The following is a 23,477-nucleotide window of genomic DNA, read 5'->3' as shown; positions in this document are numbered from 1 at the left end:
ATCGAGAGTGTCTGATAGTTATGGGAGATAGAAATTATAAGGTTAACTTGCTTTCGGTAAAGATGCATGACTTTGACATTATCTTGGGCATGGATTGGTTGAGTGAATATCGTGCCACAATTGATTGTCAAGGAAAAAGGGTGATCTTTGGAGATGCAGATAAACCAGAATTTGTATACCATGGGTCTCAGCCGAAAGAGGAGGTTAAATTAATTTCTACTTTAAAGGCGAGCAAACTTTTATCTAAGGGTTGTGATGGCTACCTTGCTTTCGTAAAGGATACATCAAAGAATGAACCTCACATCGAGGATTATCCAGTTGTGAGGGAGTATGAAGATGTGTTCCCCGATGAGCTACCAGGCTTGCCACCACATAGAGAGGTGGAGTTTACTATTAAACCTGTTCTAGGTGTTAAGCCTATTTCTAAGGCGCCCTACCGAATGGCACCGCTTGAGTTGCAGGAATTGAAATAGCAGTTGCAAGAGTTATTGGATAGGGGATTTATCAGGCCAAGTGTGTCTCCATGGGGCGCTCCTGTGTTGTTTATGAAGAAGAAGGATGGTTCCATGAGATTGTGCATTGACTATAGGGAGTTGAATGAAGTGACTATCCGAAATAGGTATCATTTGCCATGCATTGATGGCTTGTTTGATCAGTTACAAGGGGTGAAGTACTTTTCGAAGATATATTTGAGATCTGGTTACCATCAGTTGCGAGTAAGAGAAGAGGATATTCTGAAGACTGCGTTTCGCACTCGTTATGGTCATTATGAGTTTCTCGTGATGTCCTTTGGGTTGACGAATACACCAGCAGTATTTATGGATTTTATGATCGGGTCTTTCATGATTATCTGGATAAATTTGTGGTGGTCTTCATCGATGATATCTTGATATACTCTAGGAGCAGAGAGGAGCATGAGGAGCATGAGGAGCATTTATGTACTGTACTTGAAATTTTGAGGGAGAAGAAATTATTTGCAAAATTTTCCAAGTGTGAATTCTGGTTGGAGGAAGTTGCATTATTAGGGAATATTGTGTTTGGTAGGGGCATTGAGTTGGATCCTGCGAAAGTCGAGGCTATTACTAATTGGCTCAGACCTAGCAATGTGACGGAGGTGAGGAGTTTCTTGGGTTTGGCAGGTTACTACAGGCATTTTGTGGAAGGTTTCTCTTCCATAGCTTTGCCATTGACTCAGCTAATGAGGAAGGGAATTAAGTTTGAGTGGAATGATGATCGTGAGAAGAGCTTTCAAGAGTTGAAAAAGAAATTGGTGTATGCTCCAATACTTATGTTACCATCAGGTAGTGGAGGTTTTCAGGTTTATAGTGATGCTTCTAAGAGAGGACTGGGGTGTGTTCTAATGCATCATGGGAAAGTGATTTCTTACGCCTCTAGACAGCTCAAATCCTATGAGGTGAACTATTTTACCCATGACTTGGACTTAGCAACATTGGTCTTTTCTTTGAAGATCTGGAGACACTATCTTTATGGAGATACTTGTGACATCTTCACTGATCACAAGAGTCTCAAATACATCTTTAATCAGAAGGAGCTTAACATGAGGCAACGAGGGTGGTTTGAACTTTTTAAGGATTATGATGCTAATATTCAATACCATCCAGGGAAGGTGAATGTTGTAGCAGACGTTCTTAGTAGGAAGAGCTTGGGAAGTGTTGCGTCTGTCATTACTCAGCCGCATCTTATTTCAGATTTGGAGCGATTGGGTGTATGTTAGAGGGTCAAGAGGTAGCATTGCAAGTTTGAAAGTGGAACCAAATCTTGTTTCAAGGGTTAAGGAAGCTCAGAAGAATGATACAGGTTTGAAAGTTATTAGATACGAGGTGGCAGGTGGCAAGAAAAAATATTTTTGTGTTGATGATGAAGGTGTGACATGGTTGGGTAGAAAATTATGTGTTCCTGCAGACCCGAAGATTCGTGAGGAAATTTTAAAGGAGGCTCATAGTTCTTTATTTTCTATTCATCCAGGTTCCACTAAGATGTAAGGAGATTTGAATAAGCACTTTTAATGGAGTGGAATGAAAGGAGATATAGCAAAATTTGTGGGGAAATGTCTTACATGTCAACAAGTAAAGATATACCATCAGAGGCCTAGTGGACTTTTGTAACAGCTAGATATTTCAGTTTGGAAGTGGGAAAATATTACTATGGATTTTGTGACTCATTTGCCGAGGACCTTCAAGAAGAATGATGTCATATGGGTGGTAGTTGATAGACTTACTAAGTCCGCTCACTTCTTGCCCCTGTTCATGAGTTAGCAGAAATTTTCCAGCGTGATATTGTTAGACTTCATGGTGTGCCTATGTCGATAGTTTCTGATAGGGATACAAGATTTACATAGCGAATTTGGAAGGGTTTCTAACAAGCTTGGGGTACAAGGCTAAATTTTGGTATAACTTATCATCCACAGACCGATGGAAAATCGGAGAGGACGATTCGGACATTGGAAGATATGTTGAGGGCTTGTGCTTTTTAGTGGACAGGTGATTGGGATAAATATATGTATCTTGTCAAGTTTGCGTACAATAATAGCTGGGACGCGAGTATTGGTATGCCACCATTTGAGGCTTTATATGATAGGAGGTATAGAGCACCATCTTGTTGGGATGAGGTTGGAGAGAGAGTCATTGAAGGACCAGAGCTAGTTAGAATCACTAAGGAGAAGGTGGAGAAAGTTAAATAAAAATTAAAGGAAGCTCGATCGTGTCAAAAGAGTTATGCGGATCAACATCGCAAGTTTGGTGGATTTGAGCCAGGTGATCATGTGTTCTTGAAGGTGTCACCTTATAAGGGTGTGAAGAGTTTTGGTATGAAGGGAAAGCTTAGTCCGAGATATGTTGGCCCTTTTGACGTTATGGAGAAAGTAGGGGAAGTATCTTATAGAGTTGTGTTACCACCATAACTATCTCATGTGCATAATTTGTTTCATATGTCTGTTTTGAGGGGCTATAAATATTATTCATTACACGTAGTTCAGTATCCGTTACATAAGATTAGAGAGGAGCTTTCTTGTGAGGCTATCTTAGCTCGAGAGAAGCGAGTTTTGAGGATGAACATCATTCCGTTTGTGAAGATTTTGTGGAAAAATCATTTTGAGAGAGAGGCGACTTGGGAGTTTGAAGAATCTATTCGTGAGAAATATCCGCATTTGTTCGATTATTTAGTTTCATTTGATTCCGGGAAAAAAAAATCCTTTTAAGGGGTGTATATATGTAATATTCATGATTTAATAATAATAATAATGATAATAATAATAATAATAATAATAATAATAATAATAATAATAATAATGAAAGGTTTAGAATAAATAGAATTGGAATCCTACTCGTATTTGATGATATGGGAATATATATATATAAACAAGATTCGGACCCTATATTAAAACCCTAGAGCAAGAGTTGCGCGAAGAAGAGGCTAAGGAGGGTGAAGCGGAACAGGGCAAGTCTAAGGGTAACGGAGAAAGTAAAAGTGCAAAATAAACCAGGTAATCATATACTCAGATGTTTTATTATTAGTTAATATAGTTAGTTGATCGAGGTGTATACATGACTACGTAGAACCTAATTGATAACCATGAGTGCAATTTAAGATATTAAAATTTATTAACTCTAGTGAAACAATGTCAATGGGAGTGTAGTTTTATTTGAGATGAGCCATGTCCCTGGTTTTGTGATACCAACACCAAACCAAGTTTTTTTTATATTTTAATTTCACCATATTATGCACGTATGGTACATTCTTATTTTTTTAATTTTACATTATATATATTTTGTTTTTCGCTAATGATCGGTAAAGTGAAAGAGTATTTAAATGTATTATAGGTTATATTTTATTATGATAACAATATAATTATTTTAATTTAATATTTGCCTTTATTTATAAACTCATGCAAAAAGACTTTTATATATTAATTTGATTAGTGCTTTTTAACATTTTTTTAAGGTGACTAACTAATACTAATATGTCATAAGTGTGTATCTTGGAAGAGGAGAATTTTGGTTTACTTTTTATTATTAAATTTATTATACTAGAGCTATATTCTCACAATAGTATTTATGTTAATATTATCATACACATGTGGCCATGTTTGTGAATCAGCTTGTGGTACAAAGTAAAGTCAGGAGCTGACGCATTACTAGTATTTACTATTCACTAGCTTTACAACCCGTGCGATACACGGGTCTTCATTATATTTTTATATTATTTAAATTTATAATAAATTTCTTTTATATTTATAATAAATTTCTTTTTGGATCATTACGTTATGAGGATATTTATAAATAATAATATAAATATTTGTTGTTGGCAGGATTCAAACCTGAATCTTGGGTAGTATATAAATAATAATATAAATATTTGATGTTGGTGAGGTTCGAACCTGGGAATTTTAGTAGTGTATAAATAATAATATAAATATTTATTGTTGGCGGGGTTCGAACCTGGGAGTTTGAGTAGTGTATACTCTTTTAATATTTGAATCTAACGGTCATGATCACTTAATATAAAAGATCTGACGGTCATAAATGAGGATAACCAAAAAAAGACATACCAACCAAAAAAAGGCATACCAAATTATACCTCATTCCGGTTATTATAATATAGTATAGATTACTAGTGTTTATTTTATTAATATATGTCATATTTATTAGTATAAAATTAATGTCATTGTGTAGAGGCTGACGGTGGCTGTAATAAAAAAATGAATTGTTAAACATAAATTTTTATTAGATTCGGGTGCGGGACTTTAGCGAATCGTTCACAGATTTTGATAGTATTGATTATAGTTAATTTGAGTTACTGATTTTGTCCCCTTTTTATACAGCGCTGCTCTTCTTAAAAATTTAATATCTCTACTTTGTTTAATTTCATATTTTATTCGCTCCGTTAAAATTGTTTGGATATTTTGACTTCCGAAAATTGATTTAAAATTTGATTTGAAAAATTATAAATCTATGTTTATGTGATTTTCAAAATTATTTATGACACCCACTGTTTTGAAAATCTGAATTATTTGTCTCAATTGATTTTAAATTTTACGAGAATATTTTTATTTTGAACCCTTAGTGTGATTTAGGGTAAACCGAGTTACCAGCTGTAGGGGTACTACAACTATGTCATTGCGGCACCAGTGACATGACACTTCCGTGACAATGTGATTGGTCACGGCATATCCTTCTGTTAGCTCTTGGGAGGAGCTTTTGCATATTTAATATTTGTTCAGGATACGTGGGTATACCCAGAGTTTGATTTGTTATTTGATTTATGGTGACGTTGTATATGTCATACACGTTAACCATTCTGTTGCACGCATTAGGTACCCTATGATGTGTGTATTTGTATCGGTATGAAATATCGTAACCGCTTGTTGTTTCAGCCTACTTAATTTTAAAATTGTTGTTTTATTGTAAACTGCAAATTATTTATTTCAGATCTCTTGTATTATAAACGGTATTCCAAATCCGTACTGGGCGTTTGGCTCATGCTGTATTCTTTTTCTGGCAGGATCTGGGACTGTGTGATAGAGAGATACCCCATTTATTGATTAGGATTTTGGACTTTATCATTCTCTAGACTTAATTATTTATTTAGAGATTTCAACATTTATATTATTGGTTTAGACAATTTGGAGATTTATATTATTTTGGAGATTTTAAACTGTTTAATTATTGTTTATAAATATAATTGTGCTCTGTGTGCAGGTTTATGGATTATATGTAATATCTCCTTCTAATTTTAAGAAGGGGGTGTTACACTACCCCTTGATGTAAATATTTCCTATGCACAGGTGAGATTCACATACAAGGAAGGTATTGACGAAGCAATTTTTGTGAAACCATATCAAGGTCACTAACAGCAGTTGAATCTTAGTCCTTATATCCTGCCCTTAACAACCTCATACTATGATATTTGGATTAAGGTTATAATCCCAGATCAGTTTTACATTTTACTATGCTCTAATCTATGGATTGGTTTTCAATTCTGGACCTATGATTTATTTCATGGTTCATTATCTCGGATTAAGGTAAGGTTATTGGATCATTCCTCTGTTCATTATCCCTGATCTTGAATTTGGGTTCATGTTCCTTGATTATTAACTCTGATTAGTCTTCACAAACTTCAGAAGAAATCTCTTAATGGCATATCATTGATCATTGATTATCTTCCCAGAATTCAAATCTGGAAATGATTTTGACGTCAATCAAAATTACAATTTGTAAATGAGGACTCGGGTATTATCTGACGAGTTTATAAGGGATATTTCTTCCTGAAAGTTTAGGGATATCAGAAATTCTGCCACATAAAAAAATCCTAATTTCCCCTCTCAGAAGGAACATTTCTAAATCTCTTGACTGAGAGTTTCCATCCTTGAAGGTGAAAGGCAACTTTTCTCTGAAAATGATTTTCTTGCAGGTACACTTGGATGCTTGAATCTTTGAGTGAGTGACACTGTGAGACTTGGTGACAAACACTTGAGTGTAGAGTGGAGTGAAACATATTGTGAGATCACTAAACATAAATCACACACTTACACTGTGCGAAAATGGTTAACACCCTATAATCTCTTCACTTGGTTTATAGTCCTAAACCCCTGCTCTGATACATTTTGAAGGATTACTCAACTAAGGGGGATAAATTATGGATAAAATTTAGAGATTATATCAGAGTTGGTTTTGACCTAGTAGGAGCAACAAGGAAGAATCAGGAGCAAAAACTATCTCAGAAGTGAATGTACACTACTCAAGGCGCAACTTATCTTTCTTGGACTCCCTCTAGGCTCAACTAGCATAAATTTTCCAAGGCAAAGTCCACTAGGGATCTATTAAGCACAACTGGTGCTTCTAAGAGTCCTCTAGGTGCAAGTGAAGCTTAAAATATAAGAAAAATGGATACTTAAAGTACCATACGCGCAAGTGGACTTCTATACCACCTTGTAGGCGCAACTTAGTGTAAAATCTAAGTAAAAATGCTACCTAGAAGCTATATGGAGCAAGTGTCCTTGGTTCTTTCCTTAATGGGGCAACTAAGCCTATTTTCTAAGGCAAAATATATTCAAGAAGCTTATAGGTGCAAGTAGAAGGTCCCAAGTCCCTTAATGGCGTAAATTGGTTGAAAAAGTAAGTAAAATTAATTGCTTGTATGCAAGTAGGTGCAAGTGAATGTTTAAAGAGGCTACAGGCGCAAGTTGCACATGATTTGCAAGCTATCAAGTTGATTTTATTTGGTTACATGATACCATGTATGTTTCCTTCTCTCTCCACACCTACCAGCCTATATAATCAAAAGAATCAGATTGGAAAAAAAGATCTCTCCATTCTTGAATAGTGTGAAGTTCTTGTAAAATATTATCAGCACCCAAAAAGCTTGATTTGACGAGGAGAGGTCATGCTCAATTGTTTACTCGCCATTTAAGACTTACACATCTAGATATACTCATCATTTCTAACTTCTTTGATTGTATAAGAATTTCATAATATAAGAATTTCTCCGTGAAATCTCTTATGTTTGTTTATTTCATTTTAAAATTTCAATTTTCACTGCACTAATAGTTTTAAAACAAAGAACATACATTCACCCCCCTTCTCTATGTACCTTTTGTAGGGGTGAGCATTCGGTTCGGTTAACCGAATACCGAACCGAAATAACCGAAATAATTCGGTTTGGTTACCGAACCGAAATAATTCGGTTTTTAATTCGGTTATGATTTTTTATGTTATTCGGTATTTCGGTTTTTTTACCGAAATACCCGAATTACCGAAATTACCGAAATATAATAAATAATATATATTAAAATATACATAAATATATTTATTTATATATTACTTATTTTTACCTAGCTCCTTTCTTTTTTTTCACTTGAATTATTAATTCCCCGTTCCCAACTTCACTTTTCCTCTCTTTTTATTTATTATATTTAATTACTATTTTCCTAATTTATATTTTAATGTATTTAGTTTTCATGATCTTCAATTTAGTTGCTAAAATAAAAAACTAAACTAAATAGTAAGAATTACTTTTATTATAATCAGGACAGCACACCATAATATTCAAGTGCATGGAAGTGCAGCTAAGAGCATAAGTTTAACTGTTGTACCATCATTAATCTTTGTTGTAATTTATTAAATATATTATTATTAAAATTTTAATTTTTTTCTAGTTCGATTCTTTAATTCGGTTTTCTGTTTTAACCGAAATAATTATTTCGGTTCGGTAAATAACCGAAATTATTTCGGTTCACTATTCGGTTCTGATTTTTACCCTTATTCGGTATTTGGTAACCGAATTATATTTCGGTTCGGTTACCGAATAACCGGATACTCAGCCCTAACCTTTTGGACCTAACATACCTAATTCTTTTGTGCTAATTAAAACCATATCCCAATTTTCCCGCCTTAACTGTATTTTGAAATATGATATCTCCAAACTTATCTCCTCTTCTATCCACTCCTACAGTTTATGAAGTAAAACTTGGATCGTGAATGTGATCTCCTTGCCCGTCCAAACTTTGTATTCAGATTGAGCTCTTTAGTCTGATTGCGCGACCATTTGGCTCCGATTTGTAGCTCTCATCCAAGTTTTATAAGGCCTGATGATTTTGTTTTCTAGTGTGACAAAAAGCTAGCTGCAAAAATTTTCTGAATGCCTGAGTAATGTCTGAACATTTTTATATTTGAAATTTATCTGGAACCATATGTCCCTTGTTTTCATAAGTTTCAAATGTATTTTTAAAGGTTTTGATAAGTCTTTAGAAACTCAAACATGCATATACTCCCTCCACACTCCCACAAAGTTACTTGGACATGACTTACTATATACCTACCAATGTAGTCGCCAACTTGTTTGATAAATTTGTCAAATATGAAACATGCTTTTAAGTCATGAATTTGAATCCAAAGATCCATCATGTTAAGCTCGAGATAATTTAGGGGTTTCCCATCCTATAATCTAGTCATTATTAGTATTTTTCTGAGACCGTAGGCATCCCTCTATAACCCTTTTGATATCAACTTCATGATAGAACTGGAAAAGGAATAGACTAGTCTCTAATTCCTTCATATACACCCCATTCTCGGTTCTCATGGTGAAGCCAACCTCTGTTGTATTGCTGGGAAATTGACATGATCATCCGATATTAATCTAGCAACAACACATAGCTTGGCATCAAATTCATTAAACATATAATCTTCACTTGTTACCATCTCATCCCCCGTCGCCAAAGAATGATAGAGACGCTCATACCATGTCACAGAGACACAAGTTAGCTAATAGTATATAAAAAATTTAGAAGAAAATATTTTCACCCTATTAACTTTTTTTTGTACTTAAGAATATCACTTACTTTAAATATATAAAATAAAATAAGTAGTTAAGATAAGAAACATTGTTTAATATGAATTCACATTAAATAACTAAGAGTCAATAGTTTATAATATATATAAGAATGAGTTAAGAAACTGTTAGAAATGATGTTGCTAGGAGCTTAGTGATCCGTGGAGCGACGAAGAACATATTGGAGTTACATTTTCAATCTTCATTTTCATATTTTTACATAAGAGATCAACAACCTCTTAACTAATTCCTTATATATAATATAAAAAATTAGTTTTTGGTAGTTAAGACATAAATAAAGAATTTTTGTCTACAACAATATCTCTTATATTCATTCATTATTTAATATTTTAATAGTAAAAATATGTTCTATTAATTAAAGAAAGAGATAATATGATTATTTGTTCTATGTTTTCTTATAAAATATTGGTGAAGTTATCTTTAAAAATAAAAGGATGCTACTTAAAAAATAAGTAATGAACTTTTTAAATTTCAATCCTTAAAATCCAATTTAAGAGTATGGATAATATGATGATTTGGAGTATAACTTTTTGAAATTAATTGAAGTGAAATTTTCAAGATCTAAAATTTATCTATTATTTGATAATATTTATAAATATAAACACACGTGTATAAGTTAATGATATTTTTGAAATAAATGGTATTTTGATTTTTTAAAAAAAATATATTCATGATTGGAAGATACAATTTTATTAAAATATTATATATTTGTGTGTTCACAAAAGATAATAATATTTTAATTAAAAGGTAAATTTTAGAGAGAAAATGCCCAAAACAACTCATATTCATACCTTATGTGCACTACGCCATAAGTAGGCTATTGTAATGGCTAAATGGTGTTACAATATGCCCAAAAAACGTTACATTAGGTTTATTATAACACTGAGGAGCGTTACGTATACGAGCATTACTTTTGTGATCTATTGTTGATAAAAACGTTACAATAAGCAACTAATGTAACAATGTAATGCCCAAAGGTAACGCAAAATGAGTGATACATTAAGTTCGATCAAGACTGCAAACATGGACCCCACAAATGGGTCACACAGCCAATTATAACAATATGTTTTATCTATTGTAACATATTTTTTTGTAATTAAACAACACTAGCATATATAATATAACACTATATGTAAATATATATTACACTAAAATAGTCAAATATAACAGTTATTTTTAATTTTTTTTGAAATATATACTGAATCTAAAGAACAATCACAAAATCAATAAAATATCAAATTTACATACACGAGTCTCAATTTTTCGAACCAAACTATTAAATAACAGTCTCAATTCTCCAAACCATACCACTACATAGGAGTCTTATCTCAAACGCTAACAACTAAAACATATCATCCAAGCTATCCTTGGATATGAAAAAACTAATCTTCGACTATCAGCAAAAACTGGTTCAGGCAGTTGATGTCTTTAAGACCATAAATCTGTTCATCCGAACCAAAATATAATTAGCATGAAAGAATAAAACTTAGTTGACACAAAATACAAAATGGATACTTACAAATGTGAATGTACTAGCGTACTAGCTTATATAATTTTAATTTTCAGTTACCGTTACTAGTTTAATTGTTGTTAGTAGGGAATGCATAATTTGAGTAGCTAGCGAATGTAAGTAGAGAGCCTAGAGACTGAGGTAGTTGTGTAATATTGTGTAATTGTGCACTGAAGTTGGAAGCTTATTATGTTTCACCAGTTCTATTATTTCCAAGAATCTCACACGCTCGCAAAGTTGCAATATTTACTTAAATTTTCATCTTTACTAAACATAAAATGGTGCAAATTCAAAGATACTGCATATCAATATTTTTCGTTGTAATGAAAACCAGGTCAAATTAGTATAAAAAAACCCCAATTTTACCTTAACCAAAAGTTTAAAGCCCAATATTGAAACCCTAATCGCCTAAAATTTGAAAGTGAAGAATATAGTTAGGAGTAAATAAAAACAAAAACCAATTAACCGAACTGAATAAGTATATATTTACCACTTAATCGAACCAAAAGAGTTTGAAGCCCCGATTTGAAGCACTTATCCCCTGCAAAATCATATAAATCAAAATATTAGTAACAATCTTTAAATCGGAGACTTAGACATGTGTATAATTTATACCAAGTCTTCGATTTGTTCTTCAATTCGTTCTTCAATCTTGTTCTGGAGATAATATTTGAAGAAAGAGAGTGCTTGACAGAGACGTGAGCGAGATAGTAGTATATATTTTTTCTTTAAGTTTGGAAAATATACTTGTGGTTTTCATTTCGGGGGAATTCCGCCCCATATCTATATTATCTTAAAGGCTACTAGTGCCCATTTAGAATTTATCCATAAATTTACCCATGACCCACTATCCATGACCCATTTAATTTTTTTACACATAAAATATTATATTATACACATATCCATGGATCTTTTAAGATTTAAATATTTTACAACCCATATACAAACTAACATATTATACAGCTAGACCCCCCTAATTTTAGCAACTAATTAGTACGTTCAAATTTTTTTGAATATTTTTCTCTCTCAAACTGGTGCTAAATGTAGTAACTGATTAATAGGTTCCATCTGTTGTTCTTCTCAATCGAATGGTTAAGCTCCGCCGATCTCCTGTTAAGCATGGATTCACGCTCCCTAGAAGGCTCAGGCTCTGCAAGGACATCACTTTTAGGTTTGATTTCATCATGAATAACTGTTAACTATCAATCACGTTAAGTGTTATATGATTTTGAATGATTTTATGTTTTTGTCCGTAGAGTTGAAACGTTTGATTCGTAGCCAAGATTCATCAGATCAGGGCTCAAATCAATCTTATCTGTTGCAGGCTACCCCAAGTTTTCCTGTTTCTGAGTCGAATGGTGAATATCATTCTTCCTCTTACATTTTGTATGTAGATTGTGTTCTAATTCATGTTCTTATATTCATCTCATTGAATTAGTTGTGAAGCGTAGAAACGTATGTGTTGAAAAAGAAAATCAGAGTCCCAATGTTACAGTCTCGAATACACAGTTAACAGGTTCTGCATTATCATCTGGTATGTTTTCCATTATTATTGTTTATTATCTGTTACATTAGTGAATGTTGGAAACTCATGATTCATATGCATTTTGTAGTTGGATTTAGGTCTCCTTTACAGACATTATTCAATAGTAATACAAATGTATTGCGAGATTCCAGTCCACACAATTCATCTAATTTTGTTGCTGATGTTTCGTCTAATAGAACCACCCGGACTTCCTTCACAGGTATTTGGGTTTGTTTTACCAATGTAAAGTTCAGAAGTGGGAATGTTTGTATGACTATTTGTTCTGTTTTTTTCCTGTTGTAGATTTGAAATGTATGAGCAGAAGTGTGGGTTTGAGACCTCTTGGTGGATCAAATAGCACGTCTGTCAGTGTACAAATTTCACCTATTTCGGGGATTACAGTTGAAGAGAATAACACTCCAATTTCTAGGTGCATGGATCAACCTGCTACACTCTCAGATATTACCAATTTGCCGTGTACGTTACATTATAACTTTATACTGAAATAAGTATTTTTGTATGCTCTGTTGCGTTTACTAAATTGTTAACATTATATTATGTTGTTTTTTACAGCTGTGAAACGTAGAGTACGTGGTCGCAATATTGAGAAAATTTTAGCTACTAATAACAGTGTTTCAACGAATAACCAAGAAAAAAAAATTACGCCTTCAGAAGAATCATGTGTGTTACCTATTAATCAGTTTATGAAATTTCTAATTTATAAAATTTGTAATAATTCATGTTTTATTTGCTATTAAGACCAACAAGAATCCATTGTTATTTCTTGCTGCAGCTAATAAATGTAGATTACGTGGTCCTAATGTTGATAATAGGAAGACAATACCACAGAGTAAGTTTTGTGTGATGCACATTAATACATGATTATGCATGTTCATTTATAAGATTTCATGTTTTTATTGTTGTGAAAACAATTTAAAATTCTTTTTTGTATTTTGTTGCAGCTAAGAAATGCAGGGTACGTGGCCCTAATATTGAGAAGATTTATACAGATCCCATGTGTACGTTTTGTTATTACATGTTTCCTGATATGCGAATTTATAAAAAAATTTACCTTGCTGGGATTGATCCCATTATTACCATTCACCGATTTGTGTGCTGAAGTATTTGTTCATTCTTCAACAGTTATAGGAAAAAGACCTGGTACATCCTCTATGAATAATGTTGACGCATTGTCAAAGTCTAATAAAATATTTGAACATGGACGAATGAGTCAACCTCCGATGTCTCCTTTATGGTCAAGTTTTTAGAATCCCCATGAACTGAAGTCAAGAAAGAGTAAAGGAAAGGATAAAGAACAAGCATCTCCAGAAAAGAGGAATTTGATATCAGATTTTGACAATGTGGTTGAATTTGTGGATTCAGAGTCAAGTGATTCAGATGTTGGAATTGATGATATGTATCATGATGACATGGAAGAGATAATATTGAATCAGAATTTTGTGGCGTGGATATATGGATCTTGGTCGTCCCTCAAATTTGTGCAATAAATGTGGTGCTACTATGTGGAATGAAGAGCGTAATAATAAATCATGTCCGCGTAAAGAGCCCACATTTTCTATGTGTTGTCATAATGGTCAGATACATTTGCCAAAAGAAAGGCCGCCACCAGAACCACTAGCTTCTTTGTTACTTGATGGTGAGAAATCGAGGCATTTTAAACAGTACATAAGAGTGTACAACTGCATGTTCCAATTCACTTCCAGCGGTGGTAAGATTGATAACTCAATAAACAGAGGTAGCTCTCCTTATTGTTTTCGCTTACAAGGTCAAAACTATCATTTGGTTGGGAGTTTAGTACCGTTAGATGGATCTTCACCCAAATTCTGCCAGCTCTACATATACGACACGCAGAATGAGGTTGAGAATAGAATCAATGCAATGGGAGGTGCTTCTGACAATGTTGATCCAGATATTGTCGAGGAACTTTTAGGTATGTTAGACAAGAACAATGAGTTAGTCAAAGCTTTTCGCATGGCTCGGAATCGGTTTGAAAATGAAGAGCTGGATGAGTTTAAGTTAGTCCTCATATCATCTCAATCTTCTAGCGGTAGACCAAACCATATTACTCCATCTGATGAAGTTGCTGCTTTCATTGTTAGTGATGATACGGATACCGGTGGTTTTAGAGACACGATTGTGAATTCCAAACAAGAAGGATTGAAGAGGATATATGAAACAGATCCACATTTCATGAAGTTGTAATATCCACTACTGTTTCCTTGGGGAACCGAGGGTTATCATAAACGTATACCTCTGATAAGCAATAAATACTCTGAAATAGAGAATTTAGATGATGAAGACCTTGATCCTGACTCAACACAGAGGCGACATGTTTCACTAAGAGAGTATTATTGTTACAAGATTATGATACGCACTTCTGAAGGTATTTATTAAAAGTAAGCAATGTGATTAGAATATAAAATGCGTAATGGCTATGTGTATATTCTCACCATCGTCTCATTAATTTCAGGTTTAACGCCACACCTTGCAGGACGTTTGTGGCAACAATATGTTGTGGATCAGTTTGCTGCCATTGAACAATATAGATTAGACCGGGTTTCAATGCATCAAACTACCATCCGTGCTGATTTGTATAATTCTGTGCGTGATGCTCTCAGTAAAGGAGACCATGATCCAATGCATGTTGGAAAAGCTATTATACTGCCTGCTTCATTCACTAGATCCCAACGATACATGTCTCAATACTTTAGGAATTCCTTGGCGATATGTCGTGCAATTGGTCATCCATCCTTATTTCTCACCATGACTTGTAACTCAAAGTGGCCAGAGATACAAGAAATGCTTAAATTGTTGCCCAATGTCGATCCTGTTGATGTACCGGATATTATTTCTCGCGTGTTTAAACTGAAGCTTGATCAGCTATTAGATTTGATTAAAAAGAAGAACTATTTTGGAAAGTGTATAGGAGGTAAATTTATTTTTCTGGACACCGACAATTTTACATTTAATTTTTTTAATCATATCTACACACATGCATTGATTTAATATTTTCTTTATTTATGTTGTGCATAGTTATGCATGTAATTGAATTCCAGAAGCGTGGTTTGCCACACGTGCATATGCTAATCTGGCTGAGCCCTGAAAGCAGACCTAATTCTATTGAAAAGGTTGACCGGTTGGTTTCTGCTGAAATACCAGATAAGAATTCTGATCCAATAGCATATGAAGCTGTTAAAAACTACATGATGCATGGACCCTGTGGTAAAGACTTATACACATCTCCATGTATGGTTAAAGGAAAATGCATGCGTCATTTCCCAAAGAGGCCTGAATAAATAGAATGATACATATGTTCTGTAATAAGTATATTTTATTATTAATCTCGACGCATGTAATGTTTTGTTTTGCAGGTTTAATGGTAATACCTATTTTGAAGATTGTGGTTTTCCTGTTTATCGGAGGCGTAACACTGGTAGAGTTATCAACAAAAAAGGGATCAACCTTGACAATCAATATGTAGTTCCATACAATCGAGATCTTCTGTTGCGGTTTCAGTGTCATATAAATCTGGAAATTTGCAACAGTTCAAGATCGTTGAAATATCTCTTCAAGTACTGTTTAAAGGGTCATGATACTGCTACAATGTTGTTGAAGAAGAAAAGTAACAAATCAGGGAGTGAATAAACTGCAAGATCCATGAAGAATTTGGATGAGGTAAGGAATTTTCTTGATGGTAGATATGTTTGTACATATGAGGCATCTTGGAGGATTTTTGGGTTTGACATTCACCATCATTCCCCAAGTGTTGAACGCTTACCAATACATTTGCCCGGTTAAAAGTACTTGAATTTTTAGAGTTCTGCAGATTTGGAGAATGTGTGCAATAACGCGACTTCCAAAAAAAGTAAACTAGAGGCTTGGTTTGTAGCTAACAGTGAATTTCCACAAGCTCAAAATTTTACGTATTCTGACTTTCCCACCCAGTTTACATGGATAAAGAAAACTGCTAAATGGAAGCTTAGACAAAGAGGTGATGTGGTTGGGAGGTTAGCAGAGGTTCATGCAACAACTGGTGAATTATTTCACCTTCGAATGCTGTTACTTAGATGTAAAGGTGCTTTATCTTTCTCTCAGTTGCGCACTATTGATGGAACTACATATGATACATTTAAGGAAGCATGTGGTGCTCTTGGTCTGTTGAATAATGACAAGCAATGGCATAATGCTTTGGAAGAAAATGCATTATCAGCTATGCCAATCCAAATTCGGGCTATGTTTGTTAACATACTGGCATATTGTTCAGTGTCTGATCCGCTTGCGCTATGGGAAAAACACTAGCCAGCTTTGTCAGACGATATTCTTTATATCTGGCGTAAGATTTCAGATAACATTCATTTAACACTGTCCGAGTATGAAATCCAGAACTATGCTTTAGCAGGTGTGTGATCAGTATTAAATACATTTTACGTTTGTTACTTTGTAGTATTTTTTTATTATTTTTATTTAGATGTCGGAACATTTACCATTTATTTTTGTGCAGAGATTGAAAAGTGTTAAATGATGTTGGTAAGTCCTTAAGAGATTTTCATATGATGCCATTTCCTGACGAACGATTTTTCCACACTTTTGTCAATCGTCTTATTGCCGAGGAAACTAGCTACAATAAAGAAGATGTTAGGTCACACACACACACTGTAGAGGGGGTGAATACAATGTATAGTACAATCAAATCGAACTTTAATAACTCAAGTTACAGAAAACAAACTTTATTGAAACAATAAACTCTGTTACAATATGAAACTGTTACCTCTCAGTGATGAACAAATATCACGAGAGCTGCTAGGGTTACAATGAATAATCTTCTCGAATATGATAACACTTTTAGTGTAAACCCTATGTCTGTGTTTATATACTACACAGTTACAAGATAATCGCTAATTGATATGGAATATAATTCTGCTTCCTAAAATATATCAATCAGATATCTTTTCTTCCAAGTATTCTATTCTTCATAGAATTCCTTGTTCATGCATATCTCTTCTTATGTTTGTCTCGATCTTCTTTCCTTTCATCAGCTGTTGTCCTTATCTGAACGTCCTTCAGTACTTAAGTTCTGATATCCATCTTCTGATGATTATCTCCTGATAATATAAGTATTGATATCCTTAAGTCCTGACTTCCAGTAAGTACTGATTTATCCTGTTTAAGTAAGATCTGAAAACTAAACATAAATCATATTAGCCATGACATTATCAAATATATCTAACAATCTCCCCCAACTTGTAAATTAGCATAATATACAAATTTAACAGATATTTGATGATGTCAAAAACATTAAGTACAAATGCATGAGAACTAGACTAGATAACTACAACTTACAGTCCTTATAGCTTTACCAGTCTTTAACTTCTGATAACAACTTCAGTCTGTATTCATATCAGAATTTAAGTAGTTATAGATCTTGACTTGGCTTCATCTTCTGATCTCTCTGATGTCAGGAGTTGTTCTGAGATAGTTCTTCAACAAACATCTCTCAGCATATCTGAGTTCATCAATCATCCTCCTTTTAGCATCTTTAAGTTCTGCAGTATCTTCACCAATTTGAAAGATTGCAGCCCTGAGATCATTAATTCTAGCTTTTATTATATCCTGATCCAGTCTGATCAAATATGCCTTGTCAGACTCAAGATTGAATTCCACAGCCCTGTAACCCAGAAAGGTAGTTATAATCTTAGCAGTGTTGGGCTTCATTTCAACTATATCACCCTTGTGATCTCTGTACTTTGGAAGATATGTGCTGTCAAACTTAACAGAATAAAGCCTTTTCTATCTCTGAATCTGATTCTTCAAATAGTTTGCAGTACTTTCTGTTATTTTGTCATTCACTTGAAGTAAGAATAATACATGCTCCAGTTCTTCAAAATACTTCAATGGAATGGCATTTTCCCTTATATGATAAACCCTACCATCTGTCATGAAGTACAACAAAATGTGTTCTTTCAAGTAGGTATGGTAAACCATTTGTACAGATTCCAGTTGATTCAATCTCTCAGGAGTTGCTCCAATACCTTGTTCACTTAATGAAGTTGGATCATTGGTAGTGTTTCGTATTCTTCTTTCATCAGCACTTCCCAGTCTAGTTTTATCTCTTGCTTCCTTTCCAGTAACCACTCTTGCTTCAAAACCACTTGCAGCAATCTTCAAAGGTTGAGTCTGTTTTGCTTTAGTGAATCCTGGTAGGAGTGTCTTTGATTTATCTTCTGATATCAAGTTAACTTGAGCTATGTCAGAGGTTAATTGCTTCGTTGAAATATCAGAACTTACTATCTCTTGACTCTGAACAACTTGAGCCATGTCAGAGGTTGTCTTAAAAACTTTTCTTGAAGTCAGAGCAAGATCATCATCTTCATCAGTAATTTCTTCATTCACAGAAGGCACATAAACCTTGATAGGTTCACCAACTTTCTCTTTGCCCTTGGACCTTGGATCTATCTGCAGTTGTGATTTAGCCATGGTTGCTTCAGGATTTATCCTTTCTTTTATCACAATGCCTTTAAGTTTTGGAAGTGTCTTTTTACCAGAAGCTTCAGATTTAGACTTGTCTTTTTCTAATTTAAGTCTGGCTTCTTCTTCCATTAAACTCTCCAAGTCCATTCCTGGATTTTCTTGAAGGAATAACTATCTTGACATTTCTTCATCAAGATCTAAAAGTTCATCAGAACTTATCCTTTTACCAGTAGCAGAAGTGATTCTTTTTCCAGTATCAGAACTTGTCCTGTGACTTGTGATTTCAGCTTTTCTTGATGAGAAACCTCTACCTTGACTATGACCTCTACCCATTCCAGGGTTTCCATGGTCATCTTTTTCATCATCCTTCCCCTTATCAGCTTTGCATTTGGACTTAATTACTTTCTCCCCCTTTTTGGCATCAGCAGGTAAAAGAAGAGAGACAAGCAATTCCACTGAGGCTTGGATTTCATTAAGTTGAGATTGCTGAGAAGCTCGATTTTTCAGAATATCATCAATCTGAGCTTGTTGTTTCTCTTGAGTCTTCTCAATATAAGCAACTCTGTCAAAGGTAGGTTGGAAGAATTGTTTCTTATCAATCTTCTGAATTTGTTCTTGCTTCATTAATTCTTCCTGAATCTTATGTATCTCTGCATGAGTAGTTGAATGAAGTCCTTGTAGATTTTTAGTACTCAATGCAGTGACTCTAAGCTGTGTTTTGAAATCATCAGTAATTAACATCTCATCAGCTTTAGTCAAATGCTCAGCAAGATTCTTTGCAGATGGAACACAGGTAACTGAGTTCCATTCCTTAGTCCACTCCTGTCCTGCAAGAGTTTCATTCCAAGGCACTGGTGCTTTTCTGATGACAAACTTCTTAACTAGTTCAGATTTAAGAACAGTTTGTGGAGGGGCATGTCCTGAAGGACCTGCTTCATCAGTATCTGCATGTGTAGCAGCATCACCAGTATCTCCAGCATTTGCAGCATCAGAACTTACAGAATCAGTGTCTTCTGATAAAACAACATTATGAGAAGCAATTGAGGCTTCAGCATCATCCTCTAATTGCTGATCTGGTTCCAAGTTCTGATCAACAGCCATATCCTGATGCTCACCTATATTCTGATCATCAGCATCTAGATGCAGAGAAGGTGTAGTAGATAGTTCTGGAATTTGAGCAGCATCAGTAACAGGTGTTGTTGATGGATGAGTTGATGTTGGAGCTTCTAAGTAAAGTACCTCAAGCACAACCAGGTTCTGAATATCAATTTCAGCACTTGTGTCTGGATCAACAGGAGATACAGTCTTGTGAACAGGAGACACAGATGGTGTGTTATCCATTTCAGTAGTTGTTTCATTAGTTGGAGTTAATGGAGAAGTAGGGGCTTGAGCAGATTCCTTTTCTTGTGAGATCAGAGATTCCCGTTCTCCCTCCTTAGGTGCTGCTTCCTCATCATCTGAAACTGGCCTTTTTGCTCTATGTTTCTTGTATCTCTTTGAAGATGGGGATTTCTTGGAGGTTCAACAGAAGTCATTCTTCTAAGCCTTTTGAGAAGCTTAGATTCCCCAATTCCAGAATCCTTCTGAGAAGAAACTTTCTCAGCTACTTTTACAACAGAGTCTGATGTAGAAACCTGTTCCTCACTATCAGACTCATCTCTCAAAACAATCCTCCTTCTCTTCTGAGGTGTTTGAGGAACAGTCTTTGTCCTCTTAGGCTTGGAAGAAGAAGGGTTCACAGTAGGTGCTGAGGATGAGGGTTGAGCTGTCTGTGAAGTGGAGAGATATGATCTGAGATATGTTATGAGGGATGGTTGAGTAGTATGAGTGGTATGTTCTGATGGTTGTTGTGGTGTTTGGGATGTGGTGGTAGGTTGGACATCAGAATAAACAGATCCATAGGTTTCAGGATCAGCATTTACCAAGATCTGTTTTACAGACTGAGGATCTTACACAAAATGCAACTCAGACGGAGCTTCAACATTATCAAGAATTGCAGCATAGTTATTTAGAACAAATTTGGCCCCATCAATGATCAAATCCTTAGGTGCCATGAGAATAATTGAGATTTAAGTGTGCCTGTTAGGTGTTTGATAAATTGTCTGTATGAAAAACCAACGTCAGGAGATGGGAGAGAGTAAAAGCAAAGAAAGAGAGATAAAGTGTAAAATTAAATAAAAGATTCTATAATCTTCTTTCTCTCTTACTTATACTTGGCAAAAAAAATATAACCGTTGGACACCTGTCAGACATGCAGCAATAATGAATAGTTAATGGGCACGGGAAAATATTAATCATGACTTACCCACTTGCAGTTTTTCAAGGAAAAACCGTTCCACTTACCCAGTAATTCCATTAATCGAGGTAAATCAGTTTTAATTCAAAATTTAAATTGTTCCCACTTATTCAATTATTTTTCACTACAACACCAATATTCTGAAAAAAAATTCGAGTGAGAATGACCAAAATAAATCAAGTAAACAAATACTGATATTATAAGATCAGAACTTAATTTAAATCAAAATAGATATGGTCATCAGAATATGAATATTTATCAGGATTTATCAATGCATTACAAAACATCTCAGAGATAAGAACTTGCAAAAAAAAATAGAAATTTCATTAATATATTAAGAGAATACATTCATGAAATTTAAATTACATCAGAACTTTACAAGATTGTCCTAAGCTGCTAAACCTCACATCAACAGCCTTTGTCCTAGCTCAAGAAGCAGGGCAAGGCTGACGATGAAGAAAAACAGGAAGAAGAAAATAAGTTATTTCTTCTTCCTACTCTCGATGAACAGAATAGCGAGTCTGATGATTCGCTCTTGCTGGCGGAGAGCTTCCAGCCTTTCCTCCTCCAATCGCTCCAGATGGCGATGGTAGTCCATGTAGAAGAACATGAGGTGGGTGAGTACCTCCTGGGGAACTGAGTCCCATATCTCATCAGGAATGGCAGTGACGTGCCATTCCTGCTGCCATGCTTCACAACTTAACTCCATGTTGAAGGTCTCATAGTTTAAAAACATATTGTAGTTAACCATGATGTTGTGTATATGAGGGAAAAGAGAGTAAGTGTTTGAGGAGAGAATTGATGTATAGGCTGATGTGAAGTTGTTAGGAATATATGTGCATTAGTTTGATGATATGTTTAACAAAACACTTAAGTAGAAATCTAGTGTTTGTAGCCTCAACGGATAAGACCACTTTGGCTATCCGTTGATGGTGTAGCTTTACTTAGAAATAAGTCTAGTGTTGTAGCACATTTCAGTCTCTGAATTTAAGATATAATTCTTAAATGTTGAGGGAAATTATAAGTCATGTTGACTACTAAAGGATATGCAGATAGGAAGGCCAATTATAAATATTTCATGCCTTGTAATTTTGTATAAATGAAATGGTGTCAACGGATAACTTAAAGACCTTCAACGGATGAGAAATAAAGCTTCAACGGATGTCTCTAAAGCTTCAACGGATAACATCCTTCAACGGATGAGTGCATCAACGGATAGAGCTTCAACTGCTAACACATCAACGGATAAAGCCATCAACAGATGAAGGCTTCAACGGATGTTCTGTTAAATAGCAGTTGACAAGTGGTAGTTGTACCTACAAACAGAGGCACATGGGTTGACAGAGACAACTGAGATGTGGTAGCCTATTTCAGGAACATCAGAAAAAGCAGCCGTTCTACTCTAGTATAAAGAGGCAATAGTCAACAATGCACTGGAGTAAAATGGAGAAGAAACAAGTGGAGAACTTATTTTATTATTGTACTTTTTATCTTTGTCTTCACTTGTAAACTTGGTGTTATATAAACCAAGTAGCAGCTAGTAATTAGATAAGAATTTTTCCAGAGCTGTTTAGAAAAATCTTGAGAAAAATTATCTAGTTTGTACTAGGATGCAGCTGTGATCAACTTCTTGAATCACAGATTTTCTGAAATACCATCTCTGGTGGAACAACAAATCCACCAGAAAAGTTTTTTTATGGTCTGTTGTGTTCTGTACTTTTGTGCTTGAATATATATCTGTCTATATTAGCTTAAAGCAATTCACACACTTGTTTATCTTAAACACACAGCCTTTGAAACTGCTCAAAACTTGAAAAAGTTTTGAGATTTACATTCAACCCCCCTTCTGTAAATCTCATTGTTAGTTCACTAGGAATAACAATTGGTATCAGAGCAGGCTCTTGACACACAAAGAGTTTAAAGTTCTTGGAAACTAACAAAGATGAGTAAGAAGGATATTGGAGTAAAAATCCCAGTTCTTGACAAAGACAGTTATCACCATTGGAAGGTGAAAATGCACCTTCATCTACTCTCCCAAGATGAAGGTTATGTAAACTGCATTGAGAATGGTCCTCACATTCCCCACAAAGTAGCCACAGTTGCTACAGCCACAATTGTTGTTGGTCAATCCATTCCAAAACTTAGAGCAGAATGGACAATGGAAGACACAGAAGAAGTCCACAAGGATAAGAAGGCTATGAACATTTTGTTTAATGGTCTTGACAAGGATATGTTTGATAATGTGATAAATTGCACAACTGCCAAAGAGGTTTGGGACACAGTTCAGCTAC

At 34.6% G+C, this 23,477-nt stretch overlaps 2 protein-coding genes across 2 annotated transcripts; both read left to right on the top strand.

Annotated features, from left to right (window-relative positions):
- The first annotated feature begins 1,558 nt into the window (after positions 1 to 1,558).
- LOC141718613 (uncharacterized) lies at positions 1,559 to 2,003 on the top strand. Its single transcript, XM_074520992.1, has 2 exons — positions 1,559 to 1,627; positions 1,710 to 2,003. Exons 1-2 carry the CDS (start codon positions 1,559 to 1,561, stop codon positions 2,001 to 2,003), a joined length of 363 nt encoding a protein of 120 aa, XP_074377093.1.
- A 12,840-nt stretch (positions 2,004 to 14,843) lies between these two features.
- LOC141718612 (uncharacterized) lies at positions 14,844 to 16,721 on the top strand. Its single transcript, XM_074520991.1, has 4 exons — positions 14,844 to 15,351; positions 15,456 to 15,644; positions 15,794 to 15,855; positions 16,239 to 16,721. The coding sequence occupies exons 1-4, from the start codon at positions 14,844 to 14,846 to the stop codon at positions 16,719 to 16,721; spliced, it is 1,242 nt and encodes a 413-aa protein (XP_074377092.1).
- The last annotated feature ends 6,756 nt before the right edge of the window (positions 16,722 to 23,477 follow it).

Source organism: Apium graveolens, chromosome 4 (genome assembly GCF_009905375.1).
Source record: "Apium graveolens cultivar Ventura chromosome 4, ASM990537v1, whole genome shotgun sequence".
Lineage (NCBI taxonomy): Eukaryota > Viridiplantae > Streptophyta > Magnoliopsida > Apiales > Apiaceae > Apium > Apium graveolens.
This window is presented reverse-complemented; position numbering and strand designations above follow the sequence as displayed.